The sequence below is a fragment of the Bos grunniens genome, chromosome 8 (genome assembly GCF_055505025.1).
Source record: "Bos grunniens cultivar Pamir isolate PY7600 chromosome 8, Bosgru_T2T1.0, whole genome shotgun sequence".
Classification (NCBI taxonomy): domain Eukaryota; kingdom Metazoa; phylum Chordata; class Mammalia; order Artiodactyla; family Bovidae; genus Bos; species Bos grunniens.
In genome coordinates this window covers 75850888-75870325 of record NC_141172.1, presented here as the reverse complement: position 1 = coordinate 75870325, position 19438 = coordinate 75850888, and the positions used below count along the sequence as shown (strand labels likewise).

At 40.8% G+C, this 19438-nt stretch overlaps 1 protein-coding gene across 3 annotated transcripts in view; it reads left to right on the top strand.

Moving 5' to 3' along the window:
* Nucleotides 1-16374, top strand: part of RASEF (RAS and EF-hand domain containing) — an 86277-nt gene extending 69903 nt beyond the window's left edge. For all 3 annotated transcript variants that reach the window (XM_086416742.1, XM_086416741.1, XM_086416743.1), the window contains 5 exons: nucleotides 38-119; nucleotides 1572-1686; nucleotides 5299-5418; nucleotides 9066-9142; nucleotides 14875-16374. In XM_086416742.1, the coding sequence (XP_086272868.1) occupies nucleotides 38-119; nucleotides 1572-1686; nucleotides 5299-5418; nucleotides 9066-9142; nucleotides 14875-14980 (500 nt within the window). In that variant the 3' untranslated portion in view covers nucleotides 14981-16374. The remainder of the gene's footprint in view (nucleotides 1-37; nucleotides 120-1571; nucleotides 1687-5298; nucleotides 5419-9065; nucleotides 9143-14874) is intronic.
* The last annotated feature ends 3064 nt before the right edge of the window (nucleotides 16375-19438 follow it).

Sequence of the window (19438 nt, the reverse complement as noted above, 5' to 3'; positions counted from 1 at the left end):
CATTGTGTTCTCCATGTTCTCTTATATTCTTTTTCAGGAGTTGATTTTCAAATGAAAATGCTGATCGTAGATGGAGAACGGACAGTACTGCAGCTGTGGGATACAGCGGGCCAGGAGAGGCAAGTGCTTTCCCAGTGCTTTGAATTCTGCTGGGGTTTGCATGGACAGGCCTTGTAGGACGTTTGGTATCTTTTGTGCTCATGATAATATAGTTCTGATATAGTGTTAGAATTTTAAGAATGCTCACTTTTTTCCACATCCTTTCCTTCTTCACTCTTCCATCATCAGTCATGTGAGTCCTTCTAAGCTCCCTTTGAACTGGTGACCCATTGGGAAAAGAGAGTGCCCTTTCCTAGTGAGAGAATGTTGGTGAGGCAGCACTCCTGAAAGTGGCAACAGTGTGAGCAGCTGGGGAGCTGGGGCTCCAGAGAAGATGGAGAAGAAGACCTGTTAGCTCTTCTGTTCAAGGGCAGAGAGACAAACTAAACAGCAGAGCTGCATATGGCGACAGACAGTTCCCTCCCTTTCTGTCATTGCTGATGGACAGAAGTGTGAAGCATAGGTCTTAATCTTATCTAACTCTTTGGGAACAGACTGAATCTGGTTGTGCAGCAAAAATTTTGGGGGTACCTGCCAGCCTCTGTAACAGGGCGCCACTTAGGGTTTTCAGATTCAACAGTGAATAGACACACACAAATACCTGCTCACACAGAGCTCATATTTTCCAGCAGCATTTTAAAAATGTGTGGTTGACAGGGCCCTATTTAAGATCTTGCAGAATATTATACTTGGTTGAGTTAGGACATATAGATTGAGGTGTGCTCGTCCCCTGGGAAGCCCCCCACACCCCATGTGTGTACCTGTGGTGTTCCACATGGTTGGGTCTTCTTCCAACCACCCACAGTACTCCCTCCCCACCACCCAAAAAATAATTTTGCTTGGATGTGCCTCTCCTTCCATATTTCTCTGTGTCCCACACCTGGGTTCCAGTAGCTTGTTGCTGAGACTGACAATTTTAGAAGTTATGCTCTCAACCTTGTCCTGACTATGCCCTGGGCTTTGTAGACTTCCTTGAGATTGTTTGGTGGAAAAAATGATTGACTTTTTTAAATCACTAGCGCAGATTCTTCTGTTACCTTTCACTAGGTCATTCTAGTCCTCTGGGATGACTCTTTCACAGAAATACGTTGCCATTAGATTCTTCTCAATTGGGCTTGGTTTTTCTTTTTAATATTTTTATTTATTTATTTATTTGCTGCATTGGGTTTTAGTTGTGTCATGCAGGATCTTTCGTTGCAGCACACAGACACTCTAGTTGTGGCACAAGGGGTTAGCAGTTTTGCTTAGGCTTAGTTACGCTGAGGCATGTGGGATCTTAGTTCCCTGACTAGGGACCGAACCTGCGCCCCCTACATTGCAAAGCAGATTCTTAACCACTGGACCACCAGGGAAGTCCCAAGGCTTGCTTTAAAGATGAGGGGGTGGGGGAAGTGAGCATAAAAGAGATGAAGAATGAGGCAACACCAAACTGACTGACTGATTAGAACTGTTACCTTCATGCTTTTTTCCAGATTCAGAAGCATTGCCAAGTCTTACTTCAGAAGAGCAGATGGTGTTTTGCTGCTGTATGATGTTACGTGTGAGAAAAGCTTTCTTAATGTACGAGAATGGGTAGATATGATTGAGGTAAGAAATCAAAACAGACAACAAAAAAATTACATGGGAGAGTTATAGGCTGGATCTCAGGAAATGCTGTTTCTCCTTTGTAAAAATGAACTCAGAAACCATTGATCTAGGATCTCAGAAAGAACCTAGATCCACTGATCTAGGCTCTCAGAAAGAACCTGTGGGAGGCAGGGTTCCTAATGGTACTTAGCAGCACTGGTCTCCTCCTCAGTAGCAGGCCAGTTCCCACAGAACCAAGGACACTAACAAAGTGAGCTTCTGAGTGGTGGTGGGAGAGGGGGAAGTCCTGGGTTTTAATATGATCAGAACCCGATTGGCAGCAAGTAAAAATCCAGACAACCCAAGGAAAATCAGTTCTCACAAACAAGAGGGTGATGGAGCTGGGTGTGTAGTGTGACTGGAGGTGTAATAGGGGCTTCCACGTGTGCTAGATGTATAGGTGAAAGCACACCAACACGTGTGCTAGAAGTATAGGTGAAATACCATCACCACCTGGCACCACCTGGTCCAAATTCCATAGGAACTGTGTTCTCTGCCTTCTTCTGATAGAGATTTGGGTCTTTACATACCCAAAGTACTACTAACATACTAATTGGTATTTTAAACATGTATGCTTACTATCTATGCTTTCTTTTGCTCAAATGAGATGGTGTCTTTCATTTGAGGAGCTTTCATATCCTTTGTTTCATGGTCAATAATTTTTTAAAGTAGGAAACTATTTTGACCACAGTTAATGTGCTGCCAACATTATTAATCACCGTAAAACTACAGTTCAAGCCATGATTCAGCATAGTCTCTTGGGGGAAGAGAAAAAAACCTAGTGGCTAATACAATTTTTCAAGTATGTCTATGATCTATCATTTTTAACAGGCATTAAGTGCAGTGGTGGCTGAACAGAGAACTGATTGCTGTCTGATCTCAAGTCAGCCTCTAGATTCTTTAGTTGGGCCTGTTTCATACCCTGTAAAATACCAAAATGTTCTCTTTCTAACTAAAGATGTAAGAAATGACTGACTGAAAAATGGCAATAAGACTCAATGATAAATATGCATTTTGCTCAACTGAAAAATCATGACTGAAAATTATATATACATCAAAAGCATGTTGACATTTATGTAGTATTTTTATTTCACAAAATTTTCTCCATGTTATATTCACCTCTGTAACATATCTGAGAAAGGAAGTAAATGTAATGTTGCTCTCACTTTTTATGAGAAACCTGAGTCATAGAAAGTACATGACACTGGCTTTTAGTCATTTAGAGGTTGGAGTGGAAGGGAGAATTAGACCTCCTGGTTCAACACAGGTTGTTCTTTTGATGAAGCTCCAGAATAAGCAGCAGGTTAAGAGAAACTCCTGCAATATCAAGAAAGGATCTCCAAGGTAGGTAGTGCCTAGAGGAGAGGCATCTACTCAAGGGAACAGAGGAAGCTCTGGGGAGACCAACGAGAGAAGAATGGATAATCCCAACTAACTCACACACAGATATTTAGGATCTATAGCAAAACTGTTTATTGTTGAAACTTTTGGACTTGATCTCTCTTTCAAGACTTTGGATTATACTCAAGACAAGGAGGCACAAAAGGCAGGGTCAGCCATAGGGTTGGAAAAAGCCCTGTGTGACGTTACGGCCTATACCAGGTGCCCTACTGCCATAATTTGCTAGATAAGTAAGCACGTACTTGTGGCAAGTGATTCATTTAGCTATTGGTGTTATCTTTCATAGGGTCGGAAAAGGGAGAAAACTGTATTCAAGATGAAATATTGAATTTGTTACTGGAGAAAAAATGAGACGTTGCTTGGCATTTGACTTTGACTTATCTCAGTGAGTCTTCACCGTGGCTCACCTTGTCTCATTTGGGGAAATTCTGTTGGGACAGTTTATATGGCCACTATAATATGGGTCAAAACTAACAGTGAGATAGCTCAGATGCATAAAAGGATTGGGAAGCAGTGGAGTGTCAGTGCTGAATGGACCCTCTGAATTAATAATTAATATATTTCACTTGAAAACCACTGGGTTATAAAATCTTAAAATTATGGCCATATACCTGTCATGAATAATTTGTTGATTGGATATGTGGGTAAAAGTTGAATGGAGACACTTGAGACATGAGATCTCTTTTCGACTTTTACACATTCAAAAATATTTTGGGCATCCCAGTTTTGTGCAGGTATTGGCAGTATATCCATTTAAAAAAACAAACAAAAAAAAAACAAACAAAAACAAAAGGCCCTACCCTTTGGAGCTTGTATTCTAGTTAGGGAGATTTAAAAGGCAACCAACATAAGTAAATAAAATGAATGACAGGAAGTGCTAGATGTAGAAACAAAACAAGGCCAGGATAAACGGCCTTATGGGGAGGCAGAGTGCTGCAGGTAGTGCAGTCAGGCCGGTCGGACCAGGAGGTCATATTTGAGTCAAGACTTGAATGTGCCATTACTTACCCATGTGGCTTTGAGAAGTCTTGGCTGGCTTAAGTGAATATTTGATTAATGGCTTCCATATGATCCTGAGCAGTTCCCCACAGAATGCAATTACTTAACACATTAATGGGTGGGGTCTAGTCTGGGGGAGGGCTTTTCATTTCCTTCTCCCCTTTGCTTTTACTTCATGCTGATGCATTCCGTTGGAGGAGAATGGTGAAGTATAATTTTAGTTTCAAGGCTCATTTTTGATGCTGTATCAGGTGTGGCACCAAAGTGGGTGAGCACCCGGCTGTGTTTAGGCACCACAAAGGGTCGTTTCCCCACGTGTCAGTCACCACTGCTGCTTCGCTTGTTTAGGAGCCAAAAGGCTGTTTTTCTAGTCACGTAGTCTTCTATTCTCATCATAGCCTGCTGAGGGGGGCTTACTGACCCCTTCATTTCACAGACAGGGAAATGGAGTCAGAAACAGGAAGAGATTTGCTGGATTTCACTCAGTCACAGCCGGTGAGCAGCCAGGTGGTGGGAGAGGTGGAGTCTCAAACTCACTTCTGCCTCTCACATCTTCCAGTCAGTCAGCCAGCTCCTCTGTGAAGTCCACGACAGTGTGCACATGCTAATTGGGGAGCATTATCCTGAGAAACTGGTACTTTGAATGATTGCTCATCGACTCCTCACAAGAAATATGTTGATCTTTAGGGCCTTTGTATTTTGCTTCTGTTGTGAGCCAGATAGCGGTGAGTGTGGAACTTTCAGACTCCTTTTTTGTCCCCTCATAGCTGAGGGAATATTTGTGTGTTTTGTACCTGGGATAATGAAGCCGGCTTGTTATCACCTCTGTTTGGAGTGAAAATTATAGCAAATTATGTGAGCACTACAGCTAAATGTAACTCTAGGTCATGCATCTTGAGTTTGTATCGATTTCTGTAATGGCAAGGATGATGGAGTCATTTGGACCTTGGCCCTCACCCTTACAACATCTTATTTAACCTCTCTGAATTTCAGTGTTCTGGTCTGGAAATGGGGAAAAGTTTGTGTCCTTTTAGAGATACTTTGAAGTTTAAAGATATTGTCTGTACACCATGTGGTATACAAGGGGCATTCAGAAATGGCAGCTGTTGTCATCATCCTCATAACTTGTCCAGTGTTTCATGTATGCACCATTTTTTCTTTTCTTCGTGGTAGGATGCAGCCCATGAGAGCATTCCTATCATGTTGGTAGGAAACAAGGCTGATCTTCGTGATGCTGCTGAAGCAGAGGGACAAAAATGTGTCCCAGGGTACTTTGGAGAAAAACTGGCCATGGTAAGAGTAAGAGTGGGTCCAAACTAGAAGGGGTCTTTCACTTTTCTCTATGTGTGCTACCTCCACTCTGTGTGATGGGTTTTCTGTCCTTACACAGACAGAATTCCCAGTGCCCCCTATCCACCCCATAAATGTAAATAATTAACAACAAGAATTAAATCCCTTGTGGGGGTAAAACAATCATGTGATCATTTTCCCCACTGAGTATCAGTGAAAAAGAGGAGGCAAAATTCTCCTGTCTTCTTCCTCACTCTTCCCCAGTTCCTGGAACCCTCCTCTAGTCCTGGGATCCAGGTAAAGGAATAAGAATGGGTGTCCTGTTTTGAAAAGTTGACTTTGGTTCCAGAGGGTCACTGTGCCAAGGAGCAGCGGATGATGCAGGGTGTTAACTGGGTGACAGGGTGAAGAGAATTGGTAGACATGTTCTTTTTTCTAAGATTTGTACTCAGTTGGAATAGTATAAAATTATTCTTGGTTACGCACTTGTATAAGGAATGGGCCTCATTTTTGTTCAGATTACTATTGTGGGCAGTGCTTATTCTCTCATCATTGTCATTGTGTCAGAATCTTCGTGGCCTTCTTATGATTTGTTTTACCCGAACAAGGAATCAGATGGCCCTTGGGTCAAATAAGTTCTTACCGTAACAGTCTCATTTGACATAGCTACATTGTTGTCTATCGTCATCAATGAAAAGACTGCTCTATAATACAAACAAGTGAACTTTAAAAAGAAGTTTCAATTTCCCTATTTTAAGTTGGAATTGTTTCTTATTTTAAATGTTATAACTGTGAGCCAAATATGATAAACATTAAAACTAGGCAATGAAATACAGACAAGATCCATTCAACACATATTTAATTGTATTTACCATGTGAAAAGTACTTTATTGTGAGCTGAGCAAAGGGTAGAGAACAAAAGAGACCATCCTTGCCCTCACATAGTTTACTGTCTAGGGGAGACAGACATTAAACCTATGTAATCCACTTGTCCCCCCTAGAGAGCCATCATTCCTGGCCGCATGCCAACTTTATTCCTTCTCCAAAATTTCTTATTGGTTCCCCAAGGTTTGCTTACTTATTATGCATCTCATGTCCACCACCCTCCTGCATCCTCTAAGGCCATCTCTATTTCACCCGGTAACATCCTGACTATGAAATTCAGCAGCAGAACTATCCATTTCTACTAGAAGTAAGATTCATTTGGGGAATTATTCTAGCATTGCTGTGGATTGAGGGGGTCATGAGTAAAAGCTTCACAGTAATCTTTCCCCATTGTTTGGTTGTTCCTTTCTCCCTGCTCCAGAGTATCCATCATATCCTCTCCCAGTCCCACACAGGAACCAGGTAAACCATACCTAGCCCCACCCCACACACAGTCCTCCTTTCCTAAAGGAGTTGTTTCCAGCTTGTTAGACAAAGACACACTTCATCAATTACAATTGTGGCAAGTGCCGTGCTGGAAAAATACATGTCAAGAGGTTTTATAATAGGAATTCCTAGTGCTGACTTCTTCATCCTTCTCAACTTCAAGGAAGGATTACTGAAAAATTGAAAAGGCAGGTAAAAGTCAGCCTGGTGAAGTGGGTTACTAAGGATATAGGATAACCTAGGTAGTGGTAACAACAGGTGCAAAGGTCCTGAAAGTGAAAGTCGCTCAGTTGTGTCTGACTCTTTGCGACCCCATGGACTGTACTGCTGCTGCTGCTGTTGCTAAGTCACTTCAGTCGTGTCCGACTCTGTGTGACCCCACAGATGGCAGCCCACCAGGCTCCCCCGTCCCTGGGATTCTCCAGGCAAGAACACTGGAGTGGGTTGCCATTTCCTTCTCCAATGTAGGAAAGTGAAAAGTGAAAGTGAAGTTGCTCAGTCGTGTCTGACTCTTAGCGACCCCATGGACTGCAGCCCACCAGGCTCCTCCGTCCATGGGATTTTCCAGGCAAGAGTACTGGAGCGGGGTGCTGTTGCCTTCTCCGATGGACTGTACAGTCCATGGTATTCTCCAGGCCAGAATACTGGAGTGGATAGCCTTCCCTTCTCCAGGGGATCTTCCCAACCCAGGTATCAAACCCAGGTGTCCCACATTGCAGTCAGATTCTTTACCCACTGAGCCACAAGGGAAGCCCAGAAAGGTCCTGAGGTGGGAGAAAATTTGGAGCATTGGAGAAATAGAGGGATGGCCAGGGTAACTTGAGCGTTGTGAGGGAGAGTGGCCACTAGTAGAACTGAGAGGTTGGCTGGGGCCCCATACAAGCATACCTAGGCCTTGTCAGCCAGGTAAGTGTTTCAATATTGCTTGTGAGGGATGGGAAACATCAGAAGGTCTGAAGCAGAAGAGTGATAACAATCAGTGACTGTATGTATAACCACTGGGAGGTTAAATAATAGAGGACTAGAAAATGTCCATTGGTTTTAGCAACACAAAGGCTGCTGAATCTCATTAGAAAAGGATGATATGGTGAAGAGGGGTGTGTTAGCTGCTGGCCTAAAGGAGACATACTTCTGATGGACATTTAATTCCTGTGTGGTTACCTTAAGCTATCATTTTTATCTGTCTCAAATTATTTGATAGAGAACATTTGGTGGCATGTGTGACTTTTGGATATAAGAATGTTAAACTATGAAATTTTGTATAGTGGGATGGGTTTTGGAGGGGGTGCAAAATAAAAATTCTCTGGGTGGAATATTATTCAGCCATTAAAAAGAATGAAATAATACCATTTGCAGCAACATGGATGGACCTAGAGAGCATCATACGGAATGAAGTAAGTCAGACAGAGGAGAAAAATTATAAGATATCCCTTATATATGGAATCTAAAAAGAAATTATACAAATGAACTTACTTAAAAAACAAAAACAGATTCACAAACTTTGAGAAGGAACTTATGGTTGCCAGGGGGAAGGTTGGGGGAAAGGGATAGTTAGGGAGTTTGGGATGGACATGTACACACTGCTATATTTAAAATGGATAACCAGCAAGAACCTACTGTATAGCACATGAAACTCTGCTCAGTGTTATGTGGCAGCCTGGATGAGACAGGGATTTGAGGGAGAGTGGATACATGTATATGTATGCCTGAGTCCCTTTGCTATTCACTTGAAACTATCACAACATTATTTGTTAACTGGATGCTGCTGCTGCTGCTAAGTCACTTCAGTCGTGTCCGACCCTGTGTGACCCCATAGTCAGCAGCCCACCAGGCTCCCCTGTCCCTGGGATTCTCCAGGCAAGAACACTGGAGTGGCTTGCCATTTCCTTCTCCAATGCAGGAAAATGAAAAGTGAAAGTGAAGTCGCTCAGTCGTGTCCGACCCTCAGCGACCCCATGGACTGCAGCCTTCCAGGCTCCTCTGTCCATGGGATTTTCCAGGCAAGAGTACTGGAGTGGGGTGCCACTGGATATACCCTAATAAAAAATAAAAAGTTGTTTTTTTTAATTCTTTGACTAGGAAATGTTACTGGAATAACTAGGCTCAAATGTGTTTTTTTTTAAAGTCTTGAAACTTTGAATCCAATTACTTAACTATTATTTTTAGCATACTCAACAGGAGAATATTTTTATTTTATTGATATTAAAAGTGAACATTCCAGGAAACCTAATCAAAACCTTCATTTAATTGTATATACATATATATATGTTTTTTTACAGACCTATGGGGCATTATTTTGTGAAACAAGCGCCAAAGATGGTTCAAATATAGTGGAAGCTGTTCTCCATCTTGCTCGGTAAAGTTTTGCCTTATATTTGAAAAACTGAATGTAGGATTGAATTTTCACTTAGCTGCTGTATGTGTCAAATATATTGACTATAAAGTGAATCTATATTGGGGAACACTGTCTTGTCTTTCAGTAGTGGTTGGAGAAACAGTTTTTGAAAAAACTGGTAATGCTGCTTGTTCCCTGTGAACATTGGGAAAATACCTCTACTGCCAAACAAAAGCAGGTGCATCTGAGGTGTCGTTGACATTTCTGCAAAATGTCACCACAAAGCTAACAGCTGACGTGTATGAATCATTTCCAGGAACCAGATTTTAAACACAAGAGACCATTATGAATATAACTATGTATTATGACATTTTCCAAGGTAAAGGAAAAAAATTTCACAAAGCAAATTGTATATCATGCCAGTTGGAAGCACTTTGTTTACATTATTATCCAGGTAATTTTTAAGCTTAGACAATGGTGTTAATAATAAATAACATTTTGGGATGTGGATTAGAATGAAAACTGCAGCATTGAGGAACTTGGATTTAACTGTATTTCAATCTTTGCAGTATTCTTAGGAAATAAGTGTTTTCTGTTAGACTTATTTCTTCTGCTAGTTTTCTGCCACAAGTGAAAAGATGATTCTTTACTGATCCAACAGTTTAAATATAAAAAAAAAGAAAGAAAAAGTATAAAAACGTGTGTTATCAAAATCCAGCCAATGAATTTTAATTGCTGACAAAGCAAAACCACTTTAGGCATGTAGTTCTGTGTCTGACCATTTGTGAGATTCTGGTTTTTATAAGAATCTTAACTTTAGTAGAATAAAGGGCTCAGCACTACCTTCACCTCAGGTAGGAGGTGCTATATTGCTGCCCCAGCTGAGCAGGAAAGGAAGCTCCAGCTAAGGCGCTCTGCGTGGCTGAGGGCTTCTGCCCAGCACGCTGGAGGAGTGTAGTGTCAGGAGGCTCAAAGTCCAATCTTAAATCTTCCCCGAACACCTGTGGAGTCGTGACTAAGTCCGGCATTTCTAATCTGTAAAATGAGGGAAGGGGCTAAAGAAAATGATCCGTAAGGCTTTCTAGTCCTGACAGCCTATGAGTCCATAGATAAGTGTGTTGAGTCAGCCTAGCAGCCCCCGTTTACAATGTAGCTTTACTTAAAACAGCTATGTGCAGAAGCATTTTGATAACAAGGTCACTTCTTGTGAATCACTCATCAGAGAGCTCTTTAAATTGTTGTTGAGACCTCTAGGTTACTTATGTTAACAATATGTTAAATAGGAAAATTATAAATAAAGCAAATCTGGAGAGCCTTTAATTTGCTTTATACCATGTCATCTGATTGTTTGTCAGAGTACCAAGTCTTAAAATGGTTTCGTTTCCACCAGTAAGATAACTTTAAAAAGTTTTACAGCCTTCAAAACGTTGTGTATAATGCAAAACATTAAATTCTTGACTTGATCTCATAAGATAGTTCCCATAATTCCATTTCATACCATGTCATGTCTTAAAACCTGATCTAGAAAAGTTTATGGATTTTCACTGTCTGAAACAGTGTTTGTTTTTAAAGGGAGGCCATAAGTGTTTGGTTAACAACCTGAATTCCTTTGCCTTTTCTTGAAAAACATCTCAATTCCAAGAAAAGTCGTTCCTAGAAATTTAGTTTCCCTGTAGGGCTGACAGGACGTTCATTCCAACTACTGTCCATCAGTAAGTCAGTCTGCCACCACTAGAGCCACAGGCTTTAAACATTTTGCAATAGATTCAAGTACTACAAGCATCAAATTGGTCAGTGGCCTGAAATTTGAGAAAAACATAAAAAGCTCAGGCTGAAAAATCAGTTCAGCACCATTGCTGAACTCACTGGGTGTAAATCTGTCCATAAGACTGATTCATTTAAAATGCAGTTAAGCATATGGCAGTTTGGGGTGAGGTAATTTAGTTTTCCCAACCTTAAACCTGGTTTAGATGTTTGGAATTGTATTTTCCTGAGTCCCTTAAAGTGGGAGTGCCTGCATTTTGAGTAGATTTAAGGAAACGGAAGGCCAAGTGAAAAATACAGCCTGTTTTTCTCCCTTAATATTTGCTTTCAAGGTTCAGTAATGTCTGCATTATTATGAGTGCTCAGCATGAAGGCCTTGTAGGGATATCAGGGTATGTAAGATAGGCTGTTCAATTTAAAATTAGAGGAAAAAAAGAAAACTATGACCAGGCAGCCATATGATGCATAGCTGATAGGGGCCTGTTGGACCTCCCAGGAGAGAGAGATGTATGTTGTCTTGTGAAGATGCTGTGTTTACTGTGCCCACTGTACAGATAAGAAAACTGAGGTTTAGAATGCTTTATCAGCTTGCTCAAAGTGACACAGCTGCTAAGTGGCAAAATTAGGACTTTGCACTACTCTGAATCTCTGATTTGCCTTTTAAATGCTGGCAATTTCAGGATTCTATTCTTGCTCTTACTTTCTCTGCCTAATGTCTTCCATCCCCATGGTTCCTAAAACTGTGTCTAGAAGGTGACTTCCAATTTCTATACTTTTAACTCCCATTTTTTTTAACTCCCATCTTTTTTAAAATTCCATGTTCCCACCCACCAACAAATGGAAATTCTATAGATCTGAGTGACCCAACATAGCTAAATCCTAATGTGTTTTCTATAAAATTGTTCTTCACTCTATACTCCCCTTTTCAGGAAACTATTAACATTATAATAAAAAAAATAGTAACCTAGAGTCAGTCTTGACTTCTTCCTTTTTCTTCATCATCTGCCTCTAGTGGGTTCTGAGGCCCTAATGATTCGGTGACCTCTCTGCACTTTTTATTCAATCTGTCCATATTCTTTCTCTAATCAGGGTGATCTTTGTAAATAAAAATCCAATTAATACTTTCCTGCCTGCACCCCACATTGGTGTCCGACCTACAGCAAAGAACCCTGTCTCTTTTAGCAAGTGGCTAACAGTCCCCCAGAGCCAGATCTCACCTGCCTTTCTGTTTGCATCTCTTCTTGCTTCCCAAATGAAGGATAATCTCTAGATACAGCAAGGTTGCCTCCAGTCATGGCCAGGTTCTTTTATTCCTCTTTGTCTCTATGCAAGCTGTGACCTCCCTTCCTCTTTAAATGAATCCCTATCCTGCCAGTAGGTCGGCTCCACTGTGCTTGTGTGTTAGCAGCTTTCAGGACCTGGTAACGATTTATTTAGATTATCTGGCTCTCAGAGCTCACTAGTTGAGGATCCCAGAGCCTGGCATAAGTCGGACACTTGTTGAATGACCCGGTAGTCAAGATTTTGCATTTGGAAGCTGTATTAGTTTTCTGTTGTCACTGTAACAAATTCCTACTAACCTAGTGGTTTAAGCAATACAAATATAGTTCAGGAGGTCATAAATCTGAACCAGGTCTTATAGGGTGTTATGGGTTGAACTGTATATCCTCCTCCTTTTCCTGAGTCTTTGTTTCCTCATCTGTGAAGACAGTGATGCTCACCTGTCACGTGACAGTGTGTGTGTTGTGTGTAATAAGGACTACGTGAAAACGTGTACCATAGCATTTATTAACTGGTCTTCAGCAAGAACTAGTTTCCCTTTTCTTTCCTACTCAGGTGCAGCGGTTTTCCAAGTTTAGCACATCAGCTCCTTTGGCCACATCAGTGGCCAAAGTACTGGAGTTTCAGCTTTAGCATCATTCCTTCAGAGAAATCCCAGGGCTGATCTCCTTCAGAATGGACTAGGTAGATCTCTTTGCAGTTCAAGGGACTCTCAAGAGTCTTCTCCAACACCACAGTTCAAAAGCATCAATTCTTCAGTGCTCAGCTTTCTTTACAGTCCAATTCTCACATCCATACATGACCACTGGAAAAACCATAGCCTTGACTAGACGGACCTTGGTTGGCAAAGTAATGTCTCTGCTTTTGAATATGCTATCTAGGTTAGTCATAACTTTCCTTCCAAGGAATAAGCGTCTTTTAATTTCATGGCTGCAGTCACCATCTGCAGTGATTTTGGAGCCCCAAAAAATAAAGTCTGACACTCTTTCCACTGTTTCCCCATCTATTTCCCCTGTTTCCCCATCTATTTCCCATGAAGTGATGGGACCAGATGCCATGATCTTCATTTTCTGAATGTTGAGTTTTAAGCCAACTTTTTCACTCTCCTCTTTCACTTTCATCAAGAGGCTCTTTAGTTCCTCTTCACTTTCTGCCATAAGGGTGGTGTCATCTGCATATCTGAGGTTATTGATATTTCTCCTGGCAATCTTGATTCCAGCTTGTGCTTCATCCAGCCCAGCGTTTCTCATGATGTACTCTGCATATAAGTTAAATAAGCAGGGTAGCAATATACAGCCTTGATGTACTCCTTTTCCTATTTGGAACCAGTCTGTTGTTCCATGTCCAGTTCTAACTGTTTCTTCCTGACCTGCATATAGGTTTCTCAAGAGGCAGGTCAGGTGGTCTGGTATTCCCATCTCTTTCAGAATGTTCCACAGTTGATTGTGATCCACACAGTCAAAGGCTTTGGCATAGTCAATAAAGCAGAAATAGATGTTTTTCTGGAACTCTCTTGCTTTTTCCATGATCCAGCGGATGTTGGCAATTTGGTCTCTGGTTCCTCTGCCTTTTCTAAAATCAGCTTGAACATCTGGAAATTCACAGTTCACATATTGCTGAAGCCTGGCTTGGAAAATTTTAAGCATTACTTTACTAGCATGTGAGATGAGTGCAATTGTGCGGTAGTTTGAGCATTCTTTGGCATTGCCTTTCTTTGGGATTGGAATGAAAACTGACCTTTTCCAGTCCTGTGGCCACTGCTGAGTTTTCCAAATTTGCTGGCATATTGAGTGCAGCACTTTCACAGCATCATCTTTCAGGATCTGGAATAGCTCAACTGGAATTCCATCACCTACACTAGCTTTGTTCATAGTGATGCTTTCTAAGGCCCACTTGACTTCACATTCCAGGATGTCTGGCTCTAGCTGAGTGATCACACCATCGTGATTATCTGGGTTGTGAAGATCTTTTTTGTACAGTTCTTCTGTGTATTCTTGCCACCTCTTCTTAATATCTTCTGCTTCTGTTGGGTCCATACCATTTCTGTCCTTTATTGAGCCCATCTTTGCATGAAATGTTCCTCTGTTAATTCTAAAAGTGCCTCTGTTAATTCTAAAAGAAATTTAGGAAGAGACAAAAAGATTTTTTGGATTTTAACCATCTGCTGTTATCTCCATGATCAAGTATTATTACAAAATGGTTATAAAGCCATCATTGCTTTTGTTAATGTTAAGCATTAGCTGGGGGTGGAAGCTAGGTTCCAGAGTCCTAAGGAATGAGCTGTGCGTGTGGCAGACTATACACCAGGCATGACCACAGGAGAGCAACAGTAGCCTGTGTGCATGTGTGTATGCACCTGGGTATGTGTTTCTGTGTACATGCATAAGTGTGTAGCCTACTGTTCAGAATGCAGATGGCTGGAGCTCACCTGCATGGTTGCAATCCAAGTTCTGCCACTTCTTCAGCTATGTGACCTAAGGGAAATTTCTTAACATTGTTTGCCTTCATTTTCTCACATATAAAATGGGACACAGTAAAATCCTACCTGTGAGGATTAAATGTCAATACCTACAAAGCATTTAGCACCCTGTCTGGATGGCACACAGCAAGTGCTTAGCAGTGCAGTTTTATTTCTACAGAATTGTTTATGGTTCTATTTTATACCTCAGTAATCTTCTCTGTCTGTATGTCTCTCTTTCTGTCTCCAGGGAAGTGAAAAAAAGAACTGATGAGGATGACAGCAAATCCATTACCAATCTGAGTGGCACTAGTTCCAAAAAGTCAACCCAGATGAAGAACTGCTGCAATGGTTAACTCCAAAACATCCTTAGCCCACGAAGCCATCATTCCCAGAGTACTGAATGTATATGACTTATTTGCTTCTTACGTGAAGTGGTACATCCTACAGACACTTGCGTGGAGAGTTACAGTGCGAGGAATCTGAACTGTGTTCTTGGGTCCCTCCAGAACCTCAGCTCTTTTTTGCTGTTTCAATGAGTGATTTGGGCCCCCTGGTTAAATATGCCTGCCTTATCTTTAGACAGTATTTTTATGCTCAGATCAAAGCTGTAAAAGAAATTCACTGATATAATTAGATTCATGTGGTAGATGACATTTACTTCCAATATTCAGTACTATTGGGTTGGCCACAAAGTTCATTCAGGTTTTTCTCCATTTTACAGGAAACCCCAAACAAACTTTTTGGTCAACCCAATAGAAAACTAGTAAAAGGGGGTTACCTTCCTACCTTTGCTGTAAACTAGCCTTCTGGTCTTGAACCTGTCACCAACCCACATTAGATCCATTTCCTCATCTGTAAACAAGCAGCTTGGCCTTTGAGGCCTCGGCTCTCTCAGCTCTGAAGCTCTTTAAGGACTGAGAAGGAGAGTGTGATGGCCCACAGTTTATAAGGACTCTGGTTGTTCATCTTTTTAAATATTTAAGTATCAATTTTTCTCACTTCTTGTACAAGAACAGAATTTAATTGAGGGAAAAATGGTAATGTTTTATGCTCCCGTGGAGATAGAAAAATCTATTGTCTTATATATAAAGAAAACATTTGGGGGACAAAAATAGTTTGTATATTAAAGAGGGTGTTTTATAATCTCAGAATACTTATAAAGACCATGGTTTGAATTCACTGCTAAAAATTCTAACGAAAAATATAAAGCCACATACTACTGAAAATACAATGCCCAGGAAAGTTGTCCCACTTCACTTAAAAAACAAAAACAAAAAAAACAGCAAGAGACTGCAGGTGCTGGTGAAAGGGAGTAACTGAGAGTGACTACTAATGGATCGGAGAAGGCAATGGCACCCCACTCCAGTACTCTTGCCTGGAAAATCCCATGGATGGAGGAGCCTGAAAGGCTGCAGTCCATGGGGTCGCTGAGGGTCGGACACGACTGAGCAACTTGCCTTTCACTTTTCACTTTCATGCATTGGAGAAGGAAATGGCAAGCCACTCCAGTGTTCTTGCCTGGAGAATCCCAGGGACGGGGGACCCTGGTGGGCTGCCGTCTATGGGGTCACACAGAGTCGGACACGACTGAAATGACTTAGTAGTAGCAGTACTAATGGGTATATAGTTTCTTTGGGGATGATGAGAATGTTCTGGAATTATATTGTACTAATGTTGCACAACTTTGTGAATATACTAAAATCCACTAAATTATATACTAAATTATATACTTTAATGGTGAATCTTATGGTATGTGAGCTATATATGTGTATATATATAGTTTTTAAAATATACTAGTTTATCATTTTGCCAGATGAAAATATGCAAATTCAAACCTCCCCATGGCTTAAGAGCATAATGTCTTTTCTATAACAGATACCCTAACACCTTGGCTGCCAGCATTCACATCTTAAATAATGAACAGTGAAAGAAATGTTATGTGTAGTTTTGAAAAATCATCTCTTTTGAAGAGGAATTGTGGTTAGGGTACAGGTGAGTCAGTCCTTCGTCTGAGGTGACTCGGGACTCACCCTCACCAACAGCCTCAGGGGTCTTGCTCTCCTAAGAAGCTGTGCTGCCTCCCAGACTTCCCCACTGAAATGTCTCCAAGAGCCAAAGGAGTCAATATCTGACCCTAGGGTGGGTCAGCCAGGCGTGGTCTTTGGTTTCAATTTTCAGTGGCCAGAACCAACTAAGTTATTCCCAACCAGAAAGACTTGAACTTAACGTGATTCATAGGTCCAGGCCCCAAGTAGCCTGCTGAAAAAAATAATAGCTCTTATTTATTGTACTATGTAAGCTAAAAACATCCCTCTTATGGAATTAAAACAACTCTACTTACAGTTTTTATGATCAGACCTTAAATTCTCCAAGGTTTTTTTTTTTTTTTTTTAATGAAAATTGGGTAGTATGTTAACACAGCTTATAAATAGCCACAACATCCATTTAGCTTTTCAAAGTGTGCCTTCTCTCTACTGGTGAGATCTAGTTTGGTTTTGTTCTTTTTCACTGGGAAGTTGGTTCTGTCTTCAACAACTCTACCATGGATTCCTGTTTCCTGTTTTTTGGTCCCAGAGAGGGGAAAAAAGTTTACATTTTTTACTAAAAAGAAATACCTTGCTGGTGGGGAACTGTCAAACTGATTCAGGGAGGGATGGTTATTTTTGTGCCATGGTGCGATGAAAGTTTTACCACTGCTGTTTGCCTCGGCATCTGTGGAGCCCAGGTTAGAACAGACCTAACAGACCTGTGTGTTGATATATGGTATTCAAGTTTAGGAGTTTGGTGCAGTTGCACAAAATTGTGTTAGTATACATGTTATTGTGTTGTCTTTATTTATTTTCCCCCAGTGTCTATATTGTCTTACAATATGTATATAATAGTATATACCTTTGATACAGAAGTATTATCTTGGTCTTTGCTTCTGGACTATATGGGCAGTAACCCAAACCGATTAGATTACATAGGTGCCTATGATAAATGAAGCACACATCTTTAACTATCTTAATGTGGATAAATATTTTTGCAACAAAATTCAAATTAGACTTACAACTTTCAAATTAGACTTACAGCTCTGGTTAGCGATCCTATTTAAAGAAAAGCTACTGCTAGCTCTTTCACTGCCCTGCTAGGAAACTAAGTTTATTACCAACATTTGATTTTATGAAGCTGTTCCCAAATTTAGAGTTTATTTTTGGTAATAACAAAAACAGCTAGTGTTTTTAACTTGAACTTAATTTGCTACTCTATTCATCTTGTCTCAGTTACTCCTTGTAGAAATTTTAAAATCACAATCACACTACACTCTTTTTTATGTATCCTGACACACTGGATGTTATTTTAGTTTCGACATGAAAAGAACACTGGCCATAGAGACATTTTTCCCTGTTAACTTTTAGCCTCGTGCATTTTTATAATTTATTTTTTCCACTTGCTGCTTTATATAACATATGTGACATCTGATTATTTAATACTAAATGTGATTTACATAAGGCCCAAACCACACAACCCTCTTGCTGAAGATAAAATTGAGCTTAAAGATAAAGATTTATTTTCATATTTGTAGTGATCAGCTTCAGAGTCATGGTTTTTGTGGGCTTTTATTATATGTATGTGTAAGAAATTTCATACATATATATTAAGAAGACCTCTAAGTAATGAAATAATTATTTTATGATTTTGATTTACATGGTTTACATTTTCATAATATTGGCTGTATTTCATTTATACTGTTTCTCTTCAAACCATTAATAATTATCCCATAATGTGTAATTTATGGTAGTACAAATGTCTAAAGAATACATTATATTTTCTGCATCATAAATTCAGTTTAAAAAAAAACACTTGCTTTGGTCTTCTGGTATTTCCTCCAGCTTTGCTGCAGGCATTGCTGAAGTAATTTTAGTTCTAGGATGTGCCTACATGAAACTGCGCCTCTAAAACCCTGGCTGGGGCAGCTAGCTGGGGAAGAAAAGGGTGGTGTGTGGTATTGTGGCACATCTCGTCCTCTCGACCAGCGGGGCTACCGGTCGACCAGCTTTGGGGTGTGATATATAGGAGTAGTGAGGCTTTAGTAGAAAACTGGCAGGACAAACTTTGGCCATTCTCATGACCTTGGGCTAGGCCCCTTCTCTGACACCCCTCTGTACGCCCCCCGCAACACACCCTGCCTAGCTAACTCCTGCTTCTCCTTCTGCTTTAGCTTAAACGTCACTTCCTTCAGGAAGTTTCCCTGCTCATCCTGGTTTGGATGCGGCTACCTGCTCACTTGTTTAGTACTCTTTCTAACTGGTCAGCATCCTTACTGACCCCATATTTGTTTAACTAGACATATTCTTTGAGCTTTATCCCTGTTGTTTGCTGCTGCCTCCCCTCTGCTATACACAGTGCTTGAATGGGTGATCAAAGAAAACTGTTTAAATAAGGCAGGCTTTGCAGAGTTTCTGCAGACACACATACCCAGAGACATACACACACAACAGAATAACAGGCAGTATATTGTAGTGGCCACAGGTCTGAGCTCTGTAGCCAGCCTGCTTGGGTTTGAACCTTGCCTCATGAACCTTCTAGTCAGTAACTGTGAATAAGGAGCTTATTTAACCTTTGTGTACCCCAGCTTCTTCATTGGTAAAACAGAGATGATAACAGTACCTTAAGTGTATGTAAGGAAAGTGCTGAGAACAGTACCTGGCACCTTGATCAGTTTAGTTCAGTCACTCAGTCATGTCCAACTCTTTGCAACCCCATGGACTGCAGCACCTCAGGCTTCCCTGTCCTTCACAGTCTCCCAGAGCTTGCTAAAACTCATGTCC